Source organism: Manis pentadactyla, chromosome 4, assembly GCF_030020395.1.
Source record: "Manis pentadactyla isolate mManPen7 chromosome 4, mManPen7.hap1, whole genome shotgun sequence".
Taxonomy (NCBI): Eukaryota; Metazoa; Chordata; class Mammalia; order Pholidota; family Manidae; genus Manis; species Manis pentadactyla.
The window spans coordinates 145,492,471-145,516,303 of NC_080022.1; the positions used below are offsets into that span (position 1 = coordinate 145,492,471).

Consider the following 23,833-nt stretch of genomic DNA (forward strand, 5'->3'; position numbering starts at 1 on the left):
GATGCTCCACATCACTAATCATCAGAGAAATGCAAATTAAAACCACAATGAGATATCATCTCACACCAGTTAGGATGGCCAACATCCAAAAGACAAACAACAACAAATGCTGGCTAGGATGTAGAGAAAGGGGAACCTCCTACACTGCTGGTAGGAATGTAAATTAGTTCAACTGTTGTAGAAATCAGTATGGAGGTTCCTCAAAAAACTAAAAATAGAAATACTATTTGACCCAGGAATTCCACTCTTAGGAATTTACCCTAAGAAAACAGGATCACAGATTCAAAAAGACATATGCACCCCTATGTTTATCGCAGCACTATTTACAATAGCCAAGAAATGGAATCAACCTAAGTGTCCATCAGTAGATGAATGGATAAAGAAGATGTGGTACATATACACAATGGAGTATTATTCAGCCATAAGAAGAAAACAAATCCTACCATTTGCAACAACATGGATGGAGCTAGAGGGTATTATGCTCCGTGAAATAAGCTAGGTGGAGAAAGACAAATGCCAAATGATTTCCCTCATCTATGGACTGTAACAACAAAGCAAAAACTGAAGGAACAAAACAGCAACAGAACCCAAGAATGGACTAACAGTTATATGGAAGGGAAAGAGACTGGGAGGGTGGGTGGGAAGGTAGCGATAAGGGGATTTAGGGGTATTATGATTAGCATATATAATATGGGGGGGGCACGGGGAAGGCAGTATAGCACAGAGAAGACAAGTAGTGACTCTATAGCATCTTACTACACTGATGGACAGTGACTGTAATGGGGTATGTGGTGGGGACTTGATAATAGGGGGTAATGTAGTAACCACAATGTTGCTCATGTGAAACCTGAGCATAAGATTGTATATCAATGATACCTTAATAAAAAAAAAAGTAGCCTCATTTGGATGCAGTCTGGGTCAAATGTTCCTTTGCATCAGAAAGATAAAGATAAAATAATCATATTTCAGTTCTTCTGTACTTCCCGAAAAGGAAAATGAACATTTAAGTGGTTGATAAAATTGAAAAGCTGATTATACATAGTTATCACCATATTGAGGGAGTACATAAAAATCAAACAGATTGAATTACGTTATTTTAAAAAGTGACACGACAATTGTACCATTTTAGAAGAACATAAAGGCAGGGATTAAGTAAGTGTCTTAAAAAACCATCCACAAGGAAGGTCAAATTCATTTTCAGTATTTTTCAACATGTTAGAAGAATGAAGAGTAGAGGCGTTTAAAAGAACAACAGATTCTTCATGAGGCAAATGTTAAAATGTGGAGCCTAAGCTCAGACAAATACAGAGATGAGTAAGGGCCAGGTCTAATGTGCTGAGGTACTCCATCCTATAGCAAATCTGAGATATATAGGTACACTCAACGGTATAACTTAAAAAAATTTTTTTGGTCCATTTTGTTGCATGTGCACCTCTTGCAATAAATTTGAGTCAGCACCAATGACAGCTCTGCAGTTCTCCTCTGTGGTACTGATCAGGTGGTTGCAGAGCTCCGGCTCACAGCGACACAATGCAGCTGAGCAGGCAAGCAGAGCCCACAGCTAGAAGCGGTTCCCACTCTCCAGAACAAGGCGACCTCTAAGCTTAAGTTTCCCGGAGAAAATGAGATGCTGATGTTGAAGACAACCCTATGGTAAGCTATCATTTAAATCAGTAAAAGATCGACTTCAGGATTTTTTTCCTTTCTCCTTTCTTTAATGAAAAAGTCAATGTTAGGTTTGAAAATATATTCAATAGCAAGTGCATGCACCAGAAATTTGCTGCAGTGTCAGTTGAGGGGTTTATTTTTAATGTTAATATTCATTCACTTTGTAAATATACACATTATTTTCCTTTAGAATTGGCACTGAAATATACAGAAAAAAATCATTTTACAAAATGTGAGGTTTAAAGGTATAATGGTACTGGTCTGGAATTTTCAAGTGCCTTAAAATATTTTGCAAGGACATATTTATCCTAAAAAGACAAAGATGAATTTCAAAGTACTGTTTCAGTATCTAAATAAAATCTCACCCTATACACACACACATACTATTACATTACTGCAGAGATGAAAAAAAAACAAAACAAAACAGAGACCCGACAGCCATTTTTTCCTATCTGAGTAAGAAAGATTATAAAAAATAGAAATAGCTTAAAATACTGTTTGCAGAGAATGTCATTTGATAATATTAAGTAAGACTCTGGGAAGGTAAATAAGAAAACTATGATAAAAGAAGGGAGAAAATGAAGGAAAAATTGCAGGAGTAGGGGGAGAGAGTCTCTCTATCACATAGCCTCAGTTGGAGGATTAAGCATTTGGACTATAAATGAAGGGGAGCTTTGTTAGTTTAATCACTGGAACAATTATAAAAGGACTCAACAACAATGAGGTTTATTGAAAATTTTGCCTAATGCTAACTGACCCATGCAGATGCCTAATTGTATTTGCATATTAAAAGAAGGGTGTATCTGTTTGTTTTCAGGCTTTGATGGAATATCAGATATTGAAAATGTCTCCCAGCCTGTTCATCCTTCTGTTTCTCACACCTGGTATTTTATGCATTTGTCCTCTCCAGTGTACATGCACAGAGAGGCACAGGCATGTGGACTGTTCAGGCAGAAACTTGACTACATTACCATCTGGACTGCAAGAGAATATTATCCATTTAAATCTGTCTTATAATCACTTCACTGATCTGCATAACCAGTTAACCCAATATACCAATCTGAGGACCCTGGACATTTCAAACAACAGGCTTGAAAGCCTGCCTGCTCAGTTACCTCGGTCTCTCTGGAATATGTCTGCTGCTAACAACAACATTAAGCTGCTTGACAAATCTGATACTGCTTACCAGTGGAACCTTATGTATCTGGATGTTTCTAAGAATATGCTGGAAAAGGTTGTCCTCATTAAAAATACACTAAGAAGTCTTGAGGTTCTCAATCTCAGTAGTAACAAACTTTGGACAGTTCCAACCAACATGCCCTCCAAACTACACGTCGTTGACCTGTCTAACAATTCCTTGACACAAATCCTTCCAGGAACATTAATAAACCTGAAAAATCTCACACATCTTTACCTGCACAATAATAAGTTCACATTCATTCCAGATCAAGCTTTTGACCAACTCTTTCAGTTGCAAGAGATAACCCTTTACAATAACAGGTGGTCATGTGACCATGAACAAAACATTACTTACTTATTGAAGTGGATGATGGAAACAAAAGCCCATGTGATAGGGACTCCCTGTTCTAGGCAAATATCATCTTTGAAGGAACATAACATATACCCTACACCTTCTGGATTTACCTCAAGCTTGTTAACTGTAAATGGGATGCAGACAGTGGACACCATTAACTCTCTGAGTATGGTAACTCAATCCAAAGTGACCAGAATTCCCAAACAATATCAAACAAAGGAAACAACGTTTGGTGCCACTCTAAGCAAAGACACCACCTTTTCTAGCACTGACAAGGCTTTTGTGCCCTATCCAGAAGATACATCCATAGAAACGATCAATTCACATGAAGCAGCAGCTGCAACTCTAACTATTCATCTCCAAGATGGAATGGTTACAAACACAAGCCTCACTAGCTCAACAAAATCATCCCCAACACCCATGACCCTAAGTATTACTAGTGGCATGCTGAGTAACTTCTCTGAGAGGCCTCAACAAAGCACAACCCTTAACTTACGGAGGGAAGAGACAACCACAAATGTAAAGACCACTCACTTACCTTCTGTGGCAAGTGCTTGGAAAGTAAATGCTTCATTTCTCTTAATGCTCAATGCTGTGGTCATGCTGGCTGGCTGAGGGTCTGCATTTTCTGAAACTAATGAAAGAACACCTCCCTGATGTACAGCTGGGAAAATACACCCCTACCTAACCAGTGATTCAAGCTATATTAAATATTCAAGAAAGCCAGTCTTACATTTCTGACTCTGATGTAAATGAAGTAACTTGTCTTAAATAAAAGAAGTGCACAATGTCTTGGTACTTGATGCTATCTTACCGTCTTAATTAAATAAAACTAATGAGTTCCTTCTTTTTAAATGAAATGCTTTCTTTTTAAGGCTTCAATTTATTGCACAAAACAAAGCATCTAAACTTTAATATGTATTTTATGTATGTTTACACTGTCAAACATCTGGGAAAAAAAAATAAAAGGTCTATGCTCATAACTGTGTCATTCAGCATTCTAGTTGTACCAACTTTACTTTGTAGAATCAAAATGACCTGCCCGTTTTGTTCTGGGTGCACTGATAGAGGCTTTATGGCAAATGAAATGTTGGAGGTATCCAAGGATTTTGGATACACTAAAGTAAGACTGTGGTTGCCACCCCATGAATGGTTAGGCCACATCATTATTTTACACACAAGCCATAATTGTTTTAAATCTAAATGATGTCCTGCTTCTGAGGAACTCTTGGCTACTTTACAGATTATATAATGGACAAAAGCTCTTCAAAAAGCTAGGACACTAGGCTTTGCATTTTAATAAGGAACGTTTAATGGCTTTATTTTTTGAATTTAAGAAAACTATTAAAAACATAGTGAAAAGTTTAGTTTTAAGACTTATTGAAAGAACAGTTTTAATGCCTATCTAACAAGCCACATATTAATGGACATTTTAAATATTTACAAAATTCAAAGCCTTCTATGTGGAGGAGAGGGAAATTTATCTTTTACATTCCACATGTCAGAATCTGACTTACCTAAATTAAAAATAAGGTTAGTTTCAGGATAAAACATGAGGGTCTAACAAACATAGGCAGTACTAAGGGAGGGAGAGGGAGAAAAAAGGGAAAAGAGAATGGGAAGATGGGATTCATTTGGTGCTACAACCATGTGATGAACCCCATGAAACAGACAACAGGACTAGGGCTAGGCATTAACAGGTCTTGATGCTCCTAATCAAACCACCCTGGGACTCCAACCAGAAGAAAACTGATAATTTTCTACAAATATAAAAGTAAGCCACCTTAGGAATTAGAGATAAACATAAGTAATAGCCAAAAGTCAGAAAGAGAAGCCCTGAAATAAGGCTAGATTGAAATGCAGACAGCATAACTGAGATAGGTGGGCCACAAATGAGTTATTTAATTTGTGAGACATAAGGAAGAACTTATTTCAAGCTTTCCTAGAGTTGTGAAGAGTCCAGAAGGAAATTTTTATGCTCTTTGCTAAGAAATTTTAAAATTAAGACAGACTTCTTTCCTGGTTTGGGAAATTATGCAGAGAGAGAAAAAAGTAACAACCTTCTAATGTGCTCTTTTTTTTTTTTTTTTAAGGAACCAGGCTTATGGAAAGATTACAATAAAGCAATTCCTGTCCTATGCTGACTAGTACAGTGGTCCTTGAACAGGTTTTCTGCCCCAGCAAACCTAACTGGGCCACTATGTCAAGGAATTTCACCATGAAGTAAAGGGATTATTTGGAAAAGTTCCCTAAATGATTTTTAAATGCATTACTTTTCCAAATGGGCAAGCTTTTCTCCCTGTCTCCCAATCACTGATAGAGTGTCTTTACCATCAATGAGAGAGGATAATTGCTTAGATACACTGTACCATACACTTGTATCTTTTTAAAAAAATTAACACAGGTACTGAGTTTTCATAAAAAATAGGTTTCTAAGATTTAACTGTCTTTCACCCTGAGGGTGCCAAAAATTCAATGTTGTCTTAGAAATCCTATGAGGAGAAATCAGAAGAAAGTGAAATTATGAATTATAGCACTAGCAGCCTATGGATTATGCCAATCTTACTGACACACCTACAAAATGCAGAGGAAAAATTCAGTGAATTTACAAGTACAACACATGTCAACCACAGATTCTCAGTCCTTAGGAAGAACTATTATCTACCTTAAAGTGATTAGACAGATTTCCTTCTAAGGAAATTGTGTTCTTATCATTATTAATGGAGGAAGGCTCATTATCTGCCACTAAGAACTACAGTATTACTGGGCTCCCCAAACACTTCAAAATGCCTAAGTCCTCTCAAGCTCATAAGATATATATCTGTCTCTCCACCCCCAAGGCTTGTTTCTATTTTACAGACAATTTTTGTTTCTTAGCAGTCAGGAGGATCCAAGTAAGTGCACAAACACAAAAACAAATGCAACACAGGATAAGGCAGCAATGAAGAGTGTGTGCCCTAGTATCAGAGGCTCTAGGTCTAAATCCTGCCTCTGCCACTTCTTAGCTATACAACCCTGGACAAGTTACTACTGCTCTAAGTCACAGTTACCTCGAATTTATTCATAGTGTTTTTCTCTGAGCAGTAAATGATACAATTCACATAAAGCATTATCACAGTGCCTTGGATCCCCATATTCTATATTCAGGAACGTTGCTGCTGTTGTTAGGATTATTCTTATTACATGTGTTTGTCCAAGCCCAATGCTTAGAGAAATTCTCATAAAAGGAAATATCCCAGCTCTATAACGTAAGAGCAAGAGAATGAAAGGGTGTTTGCTTCAGTCTCTGTTCCTCCACCCTTTAGAATTTGGGTCCAGATATTAGTGGAATAGGGACCCAGAAGAAAGAGAAACATTCAGTTATCACAGCAGAATGAGAAGATGCCTTCTATGGCTAACTTAAAAGATCATAAATATGTGCTGCTCAATAATCTTTCATAATGATGCTCTGAAGCAATACCAAATTCTTTTAACTGACACCCAAAATGTCAGGCAAAAGTCAACCTAAAATCTTTTAAAAGATTATTCTTAATTAAATACATTTTCAGAACTAGATAAGGAATGATACCATATATTGCAAACTAAGAGCCAACATCATGCTTAACAGTGTAGTTATTTCTATTAAAATCAGAATCCAAACAATCTTTTACAGAAACGACAGATAAAATTACAGGGAAATAAGAAAAAATAATTATTAACAGGTGAAATAACTGTCTATCCAAAGCATACCTCAAGAGCATCTTAAGAAGAGTATCTTCAAGTAAATAACAAAATAAATATGGAAACATTAATGTTTTTCTCATATGCTGGCAACATATAATTAGAAAATTACAGAAAAACGATACCATTCATGACAGTAACAAGCAAAACATACAATGCTAAGAAATAACATTCACATGAAATGTGCAAGACAAAAGCTTTAAAATATTAATGAGAGGTATAAATCAAGACTTGATGGAGATGAGAAACAAAGGTCTATTAACTTATTCTTCCACTCAATAAATATAATTCAGCACCTGGAGTGTACCCGGCACCAAGGCCACGTACAGGAGATACACCCTGATTGGCACTGGAAAGATGTGACTGTTTCCAGTATAGCTCATGGACTAAGGCAACGCTGGCAACATTCCAAGGAGATTCTTTTTGGAACATCACATAAAACACTTAAGTTCATCTGGAAAAAATAACAGGCAAGAATAGAAAAAGGAAGAAATAGTAAAGGTTTCTTAGTCTTTCTCCAGAGGAAAAATCAGCTTAATAATTAAGACAGAATGACAGTGGCATAAAAATAGAAAGGAAGATCACCACAGTATATTTAAGAATTCTCTGTGTCCCTCCATTTCCTCACAGGGTGTTATAAGAAAAAAATGAGCTAATACATGTAAACTGCCTAGATCAGTGCCCACCATAGAGTATGTTCTCGAACACTGTTAACTTTAGAAGCAAAAATCACAAATCAAAGGGGGAGGGAAAGATTCACTAAACAATGCTGGGAAAATTGGAGAACAGTCCAACTTAACACTCACTTCACGTTATAAACCTACACAGCAAACTAATAAAGATAACATTAAAAACAGGAACTCTTAAAACCAGCAGAATTTTAAAATTTATACAAATCTGTGTGGAAGGATTTTAAAGAAAATTAAAGAAAAAAATGACAAACAAATCAGCAATAGATTTCTCTACACAAAACCCCCCAACTTCTCTATACTGAGGAAATGAGCCTGTTAAAAAATATTCAAAGGGAATGCCATGATGGAGATTGTTAACCAAATGCTCATAAAATTGATAAGGAAATATACTTAGATTCCCCAACGGTAAATGGGCAAAGGACACATAAACAGAACATTTAAAAGATAGGAAGCATGGGGGTTGATAAGTATATGGGAGTATGATCAACCATATAATAATCAAGAAATAAACCCAAAATGTGGTATCATTCTCATTATTAAATCAGCAAGCAATTTTTTTAAGAGTTAATAAAAAATCAATGGTGGGAAAGACAATGAAATAGCTGCATTCACTCACATAGCGGTATAACTCTTTCAGACCACAAATAGCAACTGTGATGAGAAAACAGTCATTCTGAGTTTCTGCCTAGGCATTTCACAGAAGGACAACTCTGTATACACCCAGAGTCTGGACATTTAGATAAGGATCCAAGTTTAGGACTCCCACCACAAATCCACCATAAGTTCCTGCTTTGCTTTTCCTGGGGCACCTTTTAAAGTAACCTCTTAGTGAAAAGTTAGAGATCACCACCACAACCACTTTGGGAGGTGCTTACACCTGGGCTCTATCTCCTGCTCGCTTGTGACCTGGGACAGAGGCCTGCCTTTCCCCTGGCTCACTGCAAACTACCCCCACCCCCGACTCTGTTGCCCACATTTCTAGGATCCATAAGTAATAAATCTTATGACTTACTTCCTTTGTTTGAGTATACTGAAACGGCCATCAGTCAAAATGACACTGGGGTTTTCACTTCCCTGAAGTGGGAGCTCGGATGCAAAGGAAGCTACCTACCAACCCGTGTGGGTGGCCTATGCCTCCTCATTCAGCAGGTCTTAATCTGCATGGTCTCAATTTAATGCACCAGCTGTGGGCCTCCAAGCACAACAATGAGTGAGAAATCTAAATATTTTAACCCTTAACCTAGCAAATTCCAGTTAAATCACAGCATTCTAACAGCAAGAAAAATGGAAACGATGCGAAATATCTACCATTAGGAAATTTGTTAAGTAAATGATGATCCAGTGACCAGAATATGATTTATCCAATAAAAATATTTCTGAAGAGACTTTTTAAGTTTGAAATGTGGAAAACGCAGAGACAAGAAAGAAAGGCAAAGATTATAGGATGTAAACATGTCATAGAACTACATATAAAAACAACAAAAAAGAGAAATATAACAAAATGTTAATACTGTATACCAAGGATGTCTTATTATCTGCTTTGCCTTTGAAAAATGCAAGAGATCTAAGAAAAGAACTATTAAAAGAGCTGTGCAAGGGATCTGAGCTGAGCAGGAAAACAAGAAAGTAACAAGATTCAAAATGAACTGTGAATAGGTAGGGTGGTCAAGAATCTAGAGGCTATGATGAAATAAAGATCAGAGACAGAGAAGCACAATCAGAATTCTTAGACGTGCATATACAGGCATATCTCGTTTTTTTGCACTTCACTTTACTGTGCTTTACAGATACTGAGTTTTTACAAATTGAAGGCTATGGCAACACTGCATTGAACAAGTCAAAGGGCACCGTTTTCCCCAACAGCACTTGCTCACTTTGTGTCTCTGTGTCACACTTTAATAATTCCCACAATATTTCAAATTCTTTCATTATTATTGCATTTCTCATGGTGAGCTGTGATCAGTGATCTCTGATGTTAGTATTGTAATGTTCTGGGGCACCATGAACCATGCCCATATAAGATGGCAAACTTAATAAATGTCATGTATGGTTTGACCACTTCAGTGACCTGCTGTTCCTCATCTCTTTCCCTCTCCTTCAGCTTCCTTATTCCCTGAAACGACCATATTGAAATCAGGCCAATTAATAACCCTACAATGGCCTCTAAGTGTTCAAGTAAAAATAGAGTCACATGCATCTCTCACTTTAAATAAAAAACTAGAAATGATTTAAGTTTAAGTGAAGAAGGCATGTTGAAAGCCGAGACAGCCCAAAAGCTAAGCCTCTTGTACCAGCCAGCCAAGTTGTGAATACAAAGGAAAAGTTCTTGAAGAAAATTAAAGTGCTTCTCCAGTGAGCACCTGAATGATAAGAAAATGGAGTAGCCTTATTGCTGATATAGAGAAAGTTTTAGTGGTCTGGTTAGATCAAAGGCACAACATTCCTTTAACCCAAAGCCTAATCACGAGCAAGGCCCTAACTCTCTTCAATTCTGTAAAGGCTGAGAATGGTGAGCAAGCTGCAGAAGAAAAGTCTAAAGCTAGCAGAGGTTGGTACATGAGGCTTAAGGAAAGAAACCATCTCTGTAACATACAAGGTGAGGCAGGGCCCTTAAGAATTATGCTAACTCTACTCTGCCTATGCTCTGTAAATGGAAAAACAAAGCCTGTTTACACATGGTTTACCGAAAATTTTAAACCTACAGTTGAGATCTACTACTCAGAAAAAGATTCCTTTCAAAAAATATTACAGCTCATTGACAAAGCTCCCGGTCACCCAAGAGCTCTGATGGAGATGTGCAGTAAGATTAATGTTATTTTCATGCCTACTAACACAGCATCCATTCTGCAGCCCACAGATCAAGAGTAATTTCAACTTCAAGTCTTGTTATTTAAGAAATACATTTTGTAAGGTGATAGGTGCTATAGAGTCTTTTAACAGATCTGGGAAAAGTAAAACTGAAAACCTTCTGGAAAGGATTCACCATTATAGATGCCATTAAGAACATCTGGGTTCATGGCAAGAGGTCAAAACATCAACATTAACAGGAGTTTGGAAGAAGTTGATTCCAACTTGCATGGAGACTTTGAGGAGCAAGTAGCTGCAGATGTGGTAGGAATAGCAAGGCCCTAACTCTCTTAAAGTTTAATGGAATTGGAAGTGAAGCCTGAAGATGAGATTGAATTGCTATAACCTCGTGACAAAACTTGAACGGATAAAGAGTTGCTTTTTATGGATTCATGAGATGGAATCTACTCCTGAGGAAGATGCTGCGAAGACTGTTGAAATGAGAACAAAGGATTTGGAATATTCCATAAACTTAGTTGATAAGGCAGCAGCAGGGTTTGAAAGAATTTTGAAAGGATCTACTGTGGGTAAAATGCTACAAACACCACTGCACATTACAGAGAAATCATTCATGAAAGGAAGAGTCAATTGATGCAACAAACTTGGTTGTTTTCTTATTTTAAGAAATTGCCAGAGCTACCTCAGGCTTCAGCAACCTTCACCTTGATCAGCCAGCAATCAACCTCAAGGCAAGACCTACCACCAGCAAAAAGATTATTACTCACTGAAAGCTCAGATGATGGTTAGCATTTTTTTAGCAATGAAGTATTTTTAAATTAAGATGTGTACATTGTTTCTTCAAACATAATGCTATTGCACACTTAACAGACTACAGTACAATATAAACAACTTTTATATGCACTGGGAGACCAAAAATTTCATTTGACTTGCTTTATTGCAGTAGTCTGGAATCAAACCTGCAATATCTCTGAGGTATTCTGTATGCTGCATTAGTTTATGTTAGCTCTACATGGTCACTGCTGTCAGGATTGCTCCCCAACAAATTTAACCAGACACAGTCTTTTCTCTCCTTAAAAAAGAAAATCTAAAAAACCATAAAACCTTCAGTAATTCCCCATGTCTCAGAATAAAATCTATACTCTTAATACAGCTTACTGTATGACTAGGCCCTTGCTTCCCTTTATAGTATCATCTTAAATTTCCCAGCTTCCTCACACTGTATGCTTCAGACAAAATGTCTTTCTGTCCCTCTAATTCACCATGCTCTCTCTCACCACCAAGCTTTCAGAGATGCTGCATGTCCTCTTTGGTACATTCCTTTCCTTCTTCTCCTGGCAAACCTTTATCCATCCTTTTGGTTCCAGTTTAGATATCACTATCTCCTTAGGAAATTTTTTTTTTACCATCTTGATCTAAATTTATAAATAAAAGAATGAATTAATATAGATCAAAGATGTGACTGGTGGGCTACAAATGACTTACTTAATCAGAGACCACATCAAACCCCCAAGTCTTATTCTACAGTATTAATTTCTTCCATTAGGTCAACGACATAGCTTCATAGTCCAGAGAAAGCAGAAGAAAAGTTAAGAATAGAGGAGGATTTGGCTAGGTTGCTACTTATACAAGAAATTAATTGTGGGTAGTAGGGAGTTACTTTTGGAACGGTTCCAGAAAAGATTAATTCTGATACTTGTGAACAATTTAGCACAAGTAGATAGCTCAAGGGAAATCAATCAGGGAAACAAACAAAGCCACCTTAATGGTGTTAATGTGTTATAAGCAGATTCAATTGCTTCACACTTTGAAAAGTGTGGTGAGGCATGAGGTTTTTAAGAAGCTCAACTTTAAAGAAATGCCATTTTGGTTAAACAGCCCCAACTCCACTAAACAGATTTAGAAACCAGTTGAGACATAGGCTCAATACACCCATTTATCTTCCCTATAAATTGTAGCCTGATATTCTGAATTTGTTGGAAGTTATTGATGAGGTCAAAGCACAGAAATTAAACACATACACACACAATAAAAACAGCAAAACTATATACTTCTTTTCTGATCAAAACAGTTTAATGTATTTAAAATATTGTGATTTAACAAAAATAGCATGAGATAAGGTTTTGTCACCTACAGCCTGTGCTATCTTGGGCAAGTAAGTAAATATGTCCTCTGGCAAAAATCTAGTTAAAACATGTATTCTATATGGGTATTTTAAGGAACAGATTAAATAATGCATATTAAGGCACTTAGGTGCTACATAAATATTTTAAAGATTGCTGCTCTCCCTTGCATAAGAGATTCTTGGGTAATTAACAATATCAGGAATGGAAATGACAGTCCATAATGGTACATAATGACCTATGTATGTTAACTACATACATAACTACACTTTAAATAACTAGTTTACAAGGTTTGTTATTCATCTATCCCATGGGAAATAAGATTTAGCAGTAAAATATCAGCTATCTGAATATTTTACATGGGTATCTCAAGGCCAAATATCAAATAAATCTGAAGAAATAATAACAGGAAATGTAGTTTTTCACTTTGTGTTATTTTGTTGCCCATAGTTACACTTCACACAAACAAACTGAACACTTCTGGCAGGCTGAAGGAGTTCAAATGCCTGTCAAATGCTTGCCTCAATAGAAAATAAGCTAAGGTTTAATAGCTTTCCATTGAAAAAGAAAAAAAAAAAACATTGGTAGGGGAAAACAAGGATGCCATACACCACAGTAACCACTGGAAAGGGCTTTGCTTCCCAGCTAAAGCCTCAGCGGCCACCATTCCATCTGACACACTGCGGTATGAGGGCCGCTGGCATACAGCCACAGCCGTTTACCGGTTCTATTACTTACACATCAGATATGCAGCGGTATTTCCTCATACTGATGACAAATAATTTTAAAAAGCAAGTAAATGTTTAAAATAAAAATAATTTCACTTATTTTTAAGCCCTAGTATTTCTTCATTGTAGGGCTTTTCTACAATGATTACACAAAAACTTTTTTGCTTTAACAAAATATACTTGGATGAAATGTTCTAAGTCTCCTGCCTTAAATTCTAAATTAAAAAAATAACAGCTGCAGGAGATTAAATATAAACTTAGAGACATACTGTAAAAGCTAAAGTCTCTGTAAAGCATTAAAATGAATCAAAGAATCAAGGAGTCACCTGTAATTAGTAAAACATCTTCATATATCAATTATGAGTTGACTATAAACTGATTTCAATTTTAAAAATAAATGTCATACATGAGACTTCAAATTTTAAATTTTTGTATTTTTTCTTCAAAGCAGTCATGTTTGAGTCATTAAACTCTTACTCCAATGAGGATGTCACTAGTGAAAACACCTATGTGATCCCTTCTTTCAAATATTACTATAAGCCCATTTATAAATCATACAAGAAAAACTTCATTTTAAACAAAAAAATTTCAAGTACGAACTTTCCTTCCAAATTTAAAAAGAACATGCTTCAGACTTTGACAGCACTTTTAAAATATATTTCCCTAAAATGCTGTGCTCAAAAGCAGCAGGTTTTGAACTAAGTACATCACCTCCAACAGTGACTCTTCTGAAAGGAATAATATTCATTGGGTGTTATTCTGAGATGCTTGTTCTAGAATTTTTCCATGTTATTTTATATAATCACACCTCATAAGTGTATCTCAGGATTATTTCCTTTCAAGGATTACATACTTACAATAAAAGAGGTGAGTCACAGTTGATTAAAAACCAAGTGTGTTTTCATAGCAATAGATGGACTACAGCCACTGTCGTCTTTTTGTAGTTTGTGACTACGTGTTAAGTCATAACCACCCGATTATTCAGTATGTATCAATCACTAAATCACCTTTGCTGAATAAATCAAAGCCTTGTTTCAGTAATATCGAAGACCACTATACTTCTATACAACACGTATCACAGAAAACAAAACCACTCAAGAAATATTTGGCTCAATTCACAACTCCAATTCTAATCACTATTATTGAAATTAGCCTTTTAACAAAATGACTTTCTACTGTCTAAAGGTAGAAATTTACAACTAATATAAGTACTGTAAAATGCAAATAATGTGAGCAGCATCAAAGATTATGAAGAGACTTATGTGAGATGCTAAGAAACATAGGATTTACCTTATTAGCCAGTGGTTTTTTGAACTGTAGTACCTATATAATGGAGTGGTATAGGAAATAGGTATTTAATAGTTCTGTATTTCTTTCTACTATTCTCTTTTGTTTACTGATTTTCTAGTTACGGCAACCAATACTTATTTTCTATTTAAAATATAACATATTTTCCTTTAAGAAAAAAGTTTTTTCAAAAGTCAATAAAAATATTGAGAAAATAACAGTATGACAATATGAAGAAGTGGCAAAAATCCCAAAGATGGTATATGAATGCCTTAAGAATGAAAACTTAGCTAAGAATAACACATAAAAGGTTTTATCTAGGAGTGAGACGGTCATATTTTTAGAGATCACTCTGGTAGTAATGTGGAAGATGGAGGGAATGGGGTAAAATGTTGGTGACAAAGAATCCAAGACCAGAGGTCAGCATCCACTAGTGATACCCTGCCCTCATGTTGCTTGTAGCCTGTTTTTGAATGGCCTGAAAACTAAGAATGGTTCTCATTTTTAAAGAGTTGTTAAAAATAAAACAACAAAAAAAGAAAAAACAAAACTGTATTTAGCTTGTAAAGCCTAAAATATTTGTTACCCAGTCCTTTGCAGGAAAGGTTTGCTAACCCCAGCTTAGACAACTGATAAAACTACAAACTGAGCCTGTAATATGAAAATAAAGCATAAATTCTTTTTCTGAAGCAATATCAATAAGACTTTGATTAAGAAGTGAAGAGTGATGCTAAGGCTTCTGTTTAAAGTTCAAGGTAGATGGAGATACCAATATCCAAGGGAAGAAAACAGGAGAGCCTCTTTTAAAAATTATTTTTAAAAAATCACTTTCTTAGGAATAATTAAAATTGTTAAAATGGCCATAATGTAGGTTAGCCAAAGCAATCTATATATAGATCAAATGTCAGTGGCATTTTTCACAGAACCAGAGCAAATAATCCTAAAATTTGTGTGGAACCATAAAATATCCTGAATAACCAACGCAATCTTGAGAAAGAAAAATGAGCTAGAGGCATCACACTCCATGATTTCAAACTATACTACAAAGCTATAATAATCAAAACAATAAGATAGAGGCACAAAAGAGACATATAGGTCAATGGAACAGAATAGAGAGCCCAGAAATAAACCCATGCTTAGATGGTCAATTAACATATTACAAAGGAGTCAAAAATATACAATAGGGAAAAGTCAGTCTCTTCAATAAATAGTGTTGGGAAAACTGGATAGATAGATGCAAAAGAATGAAATTGGATTACTGTCATACATCATACACAAAAATAAACTCAAAATGATTAAAGACCTAAATATAAGATCTGAAATCATAAAACCATGAAACATGAAAAATAGGCAGTAAACTCTTAGCAGAAGTAATTTTTTTCTGGATATGTCTCCCCAGGGAAGGGAAACAAAAGCAAAAACAAACAATTAGGATTACATTAAACTAAAAAGCTTCTACATTGCAAAAGAAGCCATTAACAAAATGAAATGGCAACCTACTGAACGATATTTAAATGATTTATCTGATAAGGGACTAATATCCAAAATATATAAAGAACCCATACAACTCAATACCAAAGAAATCAAGTAACTTGATCAAAAAATGGGCAGAGGACTTGAACAGACATTTTTCCATACAGATGGCCAACAGACACATGAAAAGATGGTTAACATCACCAATTGTCAGGGAAATACAAATCAAAACCACAATGAGATATGATCTCACACACCTGTTAACAGGGCTGTCAAAAAAACAAGAATAAGTGTTGGCAAACACTGTTGGTGGGAATGTAAACTGGTGCAGCCTCTATGGAAAGCAGTATGGAGGGTTTCTCAAAAATCTAAAAATAGAAATATCATATAATCCAGCAATTCTACTTCTGGGAATTTATCCAAAGAAAACAAAATCACTAATTTGAAAAGATATATGCACTCCTATGTTTACTGTCACATTACTTACAACAGCCAAGATAGGGAAACAACCTAAGCATCCATTAATAGATGAATGAATAAAACAGCTATGGTACCTATACACAATGGAATATTACTCAGCTGTAAAAAAAAGAATGAAATCCTGACATTTGCAACAACATGGGTGGACCTAGAGGCTATTACGCTAAGTGAAATAAATCAAATACCATATGATTTCACTTTTATGTACATTCTAAAAAACAAAACAAAACAAATAGGTTCATAAACATAGAGAACAGACTGGTGGTTGCCATAGGGGAGTGAGGTGAAGGGATGGGTGAAATAGGTAAATGAGAAAAAGAGGTATAAACTTAAAATTATAAAATAAATTAGTCCTAGGGATGAATGCACAGTATAGGGAATACAGTCAATAATATTGTAATATCTTTGTATGTTGACAGATGGTAACTACACTTAAAGTGGTCAGCATTTAGTAATGTACATAACTGTCAAATCACTATGTTGTATATACCTGAAACCAATATAATACCATACATCAGCTATATTTCAATTTAAAAAATTTAAATCACTTTTTCATTAGTATCAAAAAACAATAAATGACAAGCCAAAATTGATAACAGACTTATAGTATTATGCCAGTAAGACAAACTTGCTCAAAGATGGACATCTGCCCTCAGAATATATTTTGCAACTAAGGGGAAATGTGTTCTTTTTCCTGTATTTCTAAAATAAAGAGGCTGATTTTTTGCTGTAGAAAAGTGCTTATGTACAACTTAAAAGATAGTCACATTTAAGACTAACATAACAATACCTTGTTTTTGCATATCTGCATATCCACTTTCTCAGAAAGCTTCCAAGTAATTTCTTGAAAAGTAATTGTCCACAATAAAAAGCCAATTGCTGTTACATACTATTGAAATGTTTTACATGTTCTACTTCTATTTTTTATTTTTTTAAGTATCTTTTTTATTGAAGTATAGTTGATACATAATATTATATTGGTTTCAAGTATACAATGATTCAACAGTTACACATAAGTCATCCTCACCCCAACTAGAGTGGTTACTATCAGTCAACACAGAAAGATGTTACAGAATCATGGGATATATTCTCCATGCTGCACTTCCATCCCTATGATTAACTTGTGTTATGATTGATACTTTGTGGCCCTTATCCCCCTCACCTACACTACCTGCCTACCTCAACCCCTCCCCCATGATAATCATCAGTCACTTCCCAATGTCTATGAGTCTACTGCTCTTTGGTCATTTTGTTTTTGATTTTAGATTCCACACATAAATGAAATTATATGGCATTTGTCTTTCTCCACTCAGCTTATTTCACTTAGCATGATACCCTCTAGGTCTATGCAAGTTGTCACAAATGGCAGTATTTCTTTCTTTTTTGTGGCTGAATAATGTTCCATTGCATAAATGTACCACATTTTATTTCTATACTCATCTATAGATACTTTGGTTGCTTCTATATCTTGGCTATTGTAAATAATGCATCAATAAACATAGGGGTGCATATATCTTCTCAAATCAGAGATTTTGTTTTCTTCAGGTAAATTCCTAGAAGTGGAGTTACTAGGTTATATGCTATTTCTATTTTTAGTTTTTTGAGGAACCTCCATAATGGCTGCACCAATTTACATTCCCACCAACAGACTAGGAGGGCTCCCTTTTCTCCACATCCTCGCCAACACTTGTTATTTCTTATCTTTTGGATAGTGGCAAATCTGACTGGTATGAGGTGGCATCTCATTGTGGTTTTGATTTGCATTTCCCTGATGATTAGCAATGTGGAGGATCTTTTCATGTGCCTGTTGGCCGTCTGTATTTCTTCTCTGGAGAAATGTATGTTCAGGTCCTCTGCCCAGTTTTTAATCAGGTTGTTTTTTTGGTGTTGAGGTGTATGAGTTCTTTATATATTTTGAATGTTAACCTCTTATGAGATAAGTTGTTTATGAATATATTCTCTCATACTGTAGGTTGCTTTTTTGTTTTGTTGATGGTGTCTGTTGTTGTATAGAAGCTTTTTAGTTTGATACAGTCCCACTTGTTCATTTTTGCTTTTGTTTCCCTTGCCCGGGAAAACATATCCTGAAAAAGACTGCTCATGCTTTATTCAAGGGATTTTGGGCCTATGTTTTTTCCTAAGAGTTTGTGGTTTCACGTCTTTTATTTAGGTCTTTAATTCACTTTGAGTTCACTTTTGTGTATGAACTTGGATGGTAAACCAGACAGTTTCATTCTCTTGCACGTAGCTGTCCAGTTTTCCCAACACCATTGAAGAGACTGTCTTTTTCCTATTGCATATTTATGGCTCCTTTAACATATTTAATTGACCATATATGTGTGGGTTTATTTCTGGGCTCTCTGTTCTGTTCCACTGATCTATGCATCTGTTCTTGTGCAAGGGCCATACTGTTTTGATTACTGTAGCTTTGTATTATAGCTTGAATTCAGGGAGTGTAATACCCCCAGTTGCTCCTCTTTCTCAGGATTGGTTTGGTTATTCAAGGTCTTTGTGGTTCCATATGAATTTTAGGATTACTGGCTCTAGCTCACTGAAAAATGCCATTGGTATTTAGATAGGGATTGCATTCAATCTGTAAATTGCTTTGGGTTAGGATGGCCATTTTGACAATAATAATTCTTCCTATCCATAAGCATGGGACAGATTTCTGTTATTCATATCTTCTTTAATTTATCAGTGTCTTACAGTTTTTTCAGAGCACAGGTCTTTCATCTCCTTGGTTATGTTTATTCCTAGGAATTTTATTCTTTTTGATGCAACTGTAAATTTTCCTGACTTTTCTTTCTTCTCCATCTGCTGAACCAAGTGAGATTTATTCCAGGGATGCAAGGATGATACATTATTTGTAAATCAATCAGTTAGTCATCATAAACTAAATTCTGTCACAAGTAACCCTAAAATATCACTAAGACAAAAGTTTATCTTCCTTACATCAGTCATCTGGTAGTTCTACCATCTTCTAGGGTCTCAGAAACCTCCTACCGGTTTTTACTAGGTACTGACAGAAGAGAGAAAAAATGAAAGACTGGTGAGAATTTAGACACCAAGCCTTGAAGTGATATTTATCACTACAACCTATATTTTACTGACCAGAGCTCAGATACATAGCATACCTAACTATGAGGATGCTAGAAGTGGTATGGTGATAGGCCCAGAAGGAACAGGAGAAAAACAAATAGAAGTCCTAGCCTTACTGTGCATCTGTAATACACCAGTGGAATTTGAGACAGCACCCCAAAATCAACCTCACTATATATGCAGTGAAACATCCACACTAAGTGGGACAAATACAGATGATAATAAGAAAGGTAACAAAAAGCCTCACATTAATGTAGGGTAGGTGTTTCCAACAAGTAAGTTTTGGTGTCAAACTTTTTTTGACAAAACTTTAGGTTCAGAGGATTTCAGAATTGCAGATAAGGGATTATGAATGTGCATTATTAGCATATTATACAAATGAAGAAACCTCTAAAAACAGCACCAAGAAAGTAGAAATGGGACTTAAACTCAGGCCTGTGACTCACATGTTTATGCTCATGATGCAGGGAAAACTGCAAATGACAAATGTCTCTTATTATTTTAGACATTGGTGATGCTATCAGCCCCTAGACACGAAGAAACCAAGGGGAGATATTTCAGTAAATTCCTATGTTTATTGTGTCCTGTTCTGCACAAGCACTCACTGTACTAGCAGGCAGAGGGAGTACAAATAAGAGATAGTACCTGACCACAGAAAGTCAGGATGTGGTAGAAAGAAGATTTGGGATACATCCGGAGTGAAAAGCAGACTCTGATAAATGCTCCAGAAGTAAGAAATTCTAAAATGACTGATTCTGAAGTGCAGAATTAGGGAAGGCTCACATAAAAGGTGATGCCATCAGAGACAGACCTAAAAGGAAACTCAGAATTCTGAACAAGGAAGAAGTACTTTGGGCAGACAGGGAATGCTGCACAAAGACACAGAGGTGGGAGGTATTTAAAGGCCTGAATAACGGTGAATAATTTTTGTTTGTTTGGCAGCATCTGAATGTTGGAGCATCCAAATTTTTAATTTTACTTAGTTATCATCAAGAGGCCTGGGCAACTTAAGATCAGTAAGTAAAAGAAGATAATGAGAGATTCAAGGTTGGAGTGCCATTTCTGTAGGTAATGATGTAATTAAATGAGAAAGAGATTGTGAGAAGAATTTATCTGGGTCCAAGAACAGGAAAGGGAAAATGTCTCTTATTATTTTAAGTTTTAAACAAGTTGAGAGTGAGGCATTTGAAGCATTAATAAAGAGTTATCTGTACGTTATCTGAGTACTTGGACTTACAAAATCTACTCTGGTTGCTAAGAGGCTTTTTATGTTTACTTCTTATAATAATGCTAACCTTCAGTTGAGAGGTTTTTGTACCATAATATTTAGTAACCACTGGCTCTATTCATTCAGGAGAAAAAATAAATCTTAATAACAAAGTAAAATAAGTTGAGGAACATGTACTGACTTGTATTTCTACCACTTATGTAGCAATTTCCTTGTATGTCAACACCATTGTCCACAGCCCTGCAATTTTTAAAGAGTTCTGGCCAATGGGACGAAACACTAGCACAATACAACTCAACTTCCCTGTATGCTAGTTAATAAGGAAAAGGAGTGATGAAAAGATGAAATTCCTTTAAAGAATATACTTAATGTGCTTCAATGTGTGTAGTTTTTTAACGTATTTTAAAAAATCTTTGGAAACTCTGAATTAAAGTATTACTTTCATGTGTAACCCTTTTCTTATTAAGTTAGTTTTATAGTAATAAAGTTTAGCTTCTTTTCTAAGAGGTTATTTTAATTCTTTACTAGAAATTAATTTCCTGAATGGTAGATTCCTGAGTTATCTTTAATATTTCAAAATAAAGATGCCCAGAAACTACCCTATGAACATATATACATGACACATTGAGAAAAAAAAAAACCAAAACATCGATCTCTAATGTATTTGATTTTAAGTCATGATAATCAAAGCTGGCAAAATAGCATATTCCTCCAAGTAGAGTCAATCCAGTGAAGAAATTCACTAATGTATACATGGATATGAGGAATAAAATAGTGGTATTAATTGGGTTCTTTAAGTAAGCAAGTAGATTTTAGATAGAAAGACTTCATTTGAATTTCTTGATCTCTGCCAAAGACATCTGTTTACACCAGTTGTTTGGAATATATCTGACAGCACATTTCCAGAGAGCAAACGGCAGGTCAGGTTCATAACATGTGACTTCCTCATTGATTATATTTAAACAGCACCCAGGAAGAAGCTATATTGCCCATAGGACACCAGAGGAAGCCTGAATTTTTTTCTATTCAAAGAAAAAACATCAAAAGGTAATATTAATTTGAAACCTTCTCAAGTTATATATTATATATTAGAGCCCAAATGGAACTTTTAGTATATATTAGATTTCTAAACTTAAAGTTTGAGCTTCAAATTAAAAAAAAAAAATGTCCAACATGGGCTAGTTGCTTTATCTCAAATGTGACAAGCCATTAGATTTGAATATAGCATAAAAGAAAATAAGCCTTTCTTTAAAAATGGTTTACTATTAAACTTTTGATTTATGTTCATACTATGTTTTCATAGTCTATATATCTACTTAAGAACACTGGACTAAGACTCAAGTTCTAGTTCTGGTCATTTTTAGATATGGATCCTCAGGCAAGTGATAGCCTTTGTCTGAGCCCATTTGTAAAATGAAGGGGTTGATTAAGATCACTTCTAAATTTCCTTTTATCTTAAAAACTGTAAGATTTGTTAAATCAAAGGTAGGCATTTTCCCAGTGCTGGAATGAGGTTTCCTTCATTTTTCCCCTTTAAAAAGCTAGTTCTTAGATTCGTTTGTGAGCCCAGTGTTAAATTTCTGTAATTATTTTAACAGGAAAATGATGCTCAAGTTATCACTCATTAGCCTGTTTCTCCTGTTTGTTGTTAAAACTGTTGGGGCAACTATGCCACTGATCAACTCAAGATCTATGGCAGTCTCGAGCTCCAGGACAAGTTTGGATTCTAAGACAATCCTGAATTCCAAGACAACCCTATATTCCAACACAACCCCAAACTCCAAAATGACCCCAAATTCCAAGACAACCTCAAATTTCAAGACTACTGCAAATCTCCAAATAACCTCAAATCGCAAGATTACTTCAAATCCCAAGATAACTACAAAAACAGTAATGACCCCACAGGTACTCAGAACCCTGAATATGACAACTAAGAAAAGTGGTGGCACCAAACTGAATCCAATGGACAATAATGACTTTCTTTTGTACATAATATTTTTGCTATACTGTGTGCACTTGGGCTGAAGTGGAGTTTACTGTCTATGTTTCTGTCTTAAGTTCATTACTATCTGTTGAATACAACAACACACTAGGAAAATCAATTTATTTCAACTTACTTCTTAGGAAATTATCATTATCCTAGCTTAATTTGGTTGTTTGCAAATTTTAATTGTGTAAGTTTAATTAATACTTTAATGATTGTTTCCTTCCTTACAAATGCTAAAACAAGCAAAGTACCACATATTTGCCCTTTAAATGTTTTCAAACTTGACTTGAAACTCAGATTTTTACATTAAAGATATAAGAGAAGAAATTACGTTGGAGACATTTAACCAAAGTATTGCCTCTGTGTGTGTATGTGAGAGAGAGGGACAGAGGGTAGGAAATGGGGTATAAGGAGTGATATGTGTTGTTCTTATTTAATTTTTTATTAAATAGACAAAAAGTACTAATCTGGTAAGGAGAAACTACAGTGCTCTATAGGACAATACACCTATTTGTGTCACCGTATTTCATGAATGTGCAATAGTAATATGTTGTCATAGTAAAAAAAGGTGCCAATTCTGTTATCCTTTGAAATACATGATATAGCTGCCCAAATGTCAAGATTATTTTTCTTTGAGTCTCATAATTCAAAAGGTCATTTGTAAATTAGATGCCTAGAATTCAGAATTCTTCCCAATAGATACGTATCTCATAACTATTGGTGAGATTTTCATGGTCTACAAATGCTTATTCAACCCCCCAAAATAGAACATAATTTTAGCAGTGATAATAACCATGTTATTAACAGTGCAGTTGTTAAGGTTTAAAACTCAACTCCGATTCTAACAAGCTATGCTAACACAAGCTAAATACATGACTGAGTGGGATTCCCAAACAAACTCTGGTAACGAACTAACTACAAATAAATCACTTGAGGTAACAGTTAAATATATAGATTAGGTTCTACCTGTGAGATTTTGATTTGGTAGCCCAAGGATACAGCCTGGGAA

The 23,833-nt window shown here is 35.3% G+C and overlaps 2 protein-coding genes and 1 long non-coding RNA gene across 9 annotated transcripts in view; 2 read left to right on the top strand and 1 right to left on the bottom strand.

Moving 5' to 3' along the window:
• Positions 1–23,833, bottom strand: part of NF1 (neurofibromin 1) — a 304,417-nt gene that overhangs the window by 64,717 nt on the left and 215,867 nt on the right. The window lies entirely within an intron of this gene.
• OMG (oligodendrocyte myelin glycoprotein) lies at positions 1,223–4,185 on the top strand. Its single transcript, XM_036906312.2, has 2 exons — positions 1,223–1,653; positions 2,486–4,185. Exons 1-2 carry the CDS (start codon positions 1,651–1,653, stop codon positions 3,815–3,817), a joined length of 1,335 nt encoding a protein of 444 aa, XP_036762207.1. The 5' UTR covers positions 1,223–1,650; the 3' UTR covers positions 3,818–4,185.
• Positions 16,737–23,444, top strand: LOC118922974 (uncharacterized). Its single transcript, XR_005028968.2, has 2 exons — positions 16,737–21,884; positions 22,436–23,444. It is a non-coding gene; the product is annotated as an uncharacterized LOC118922974 (long non-coding RNA).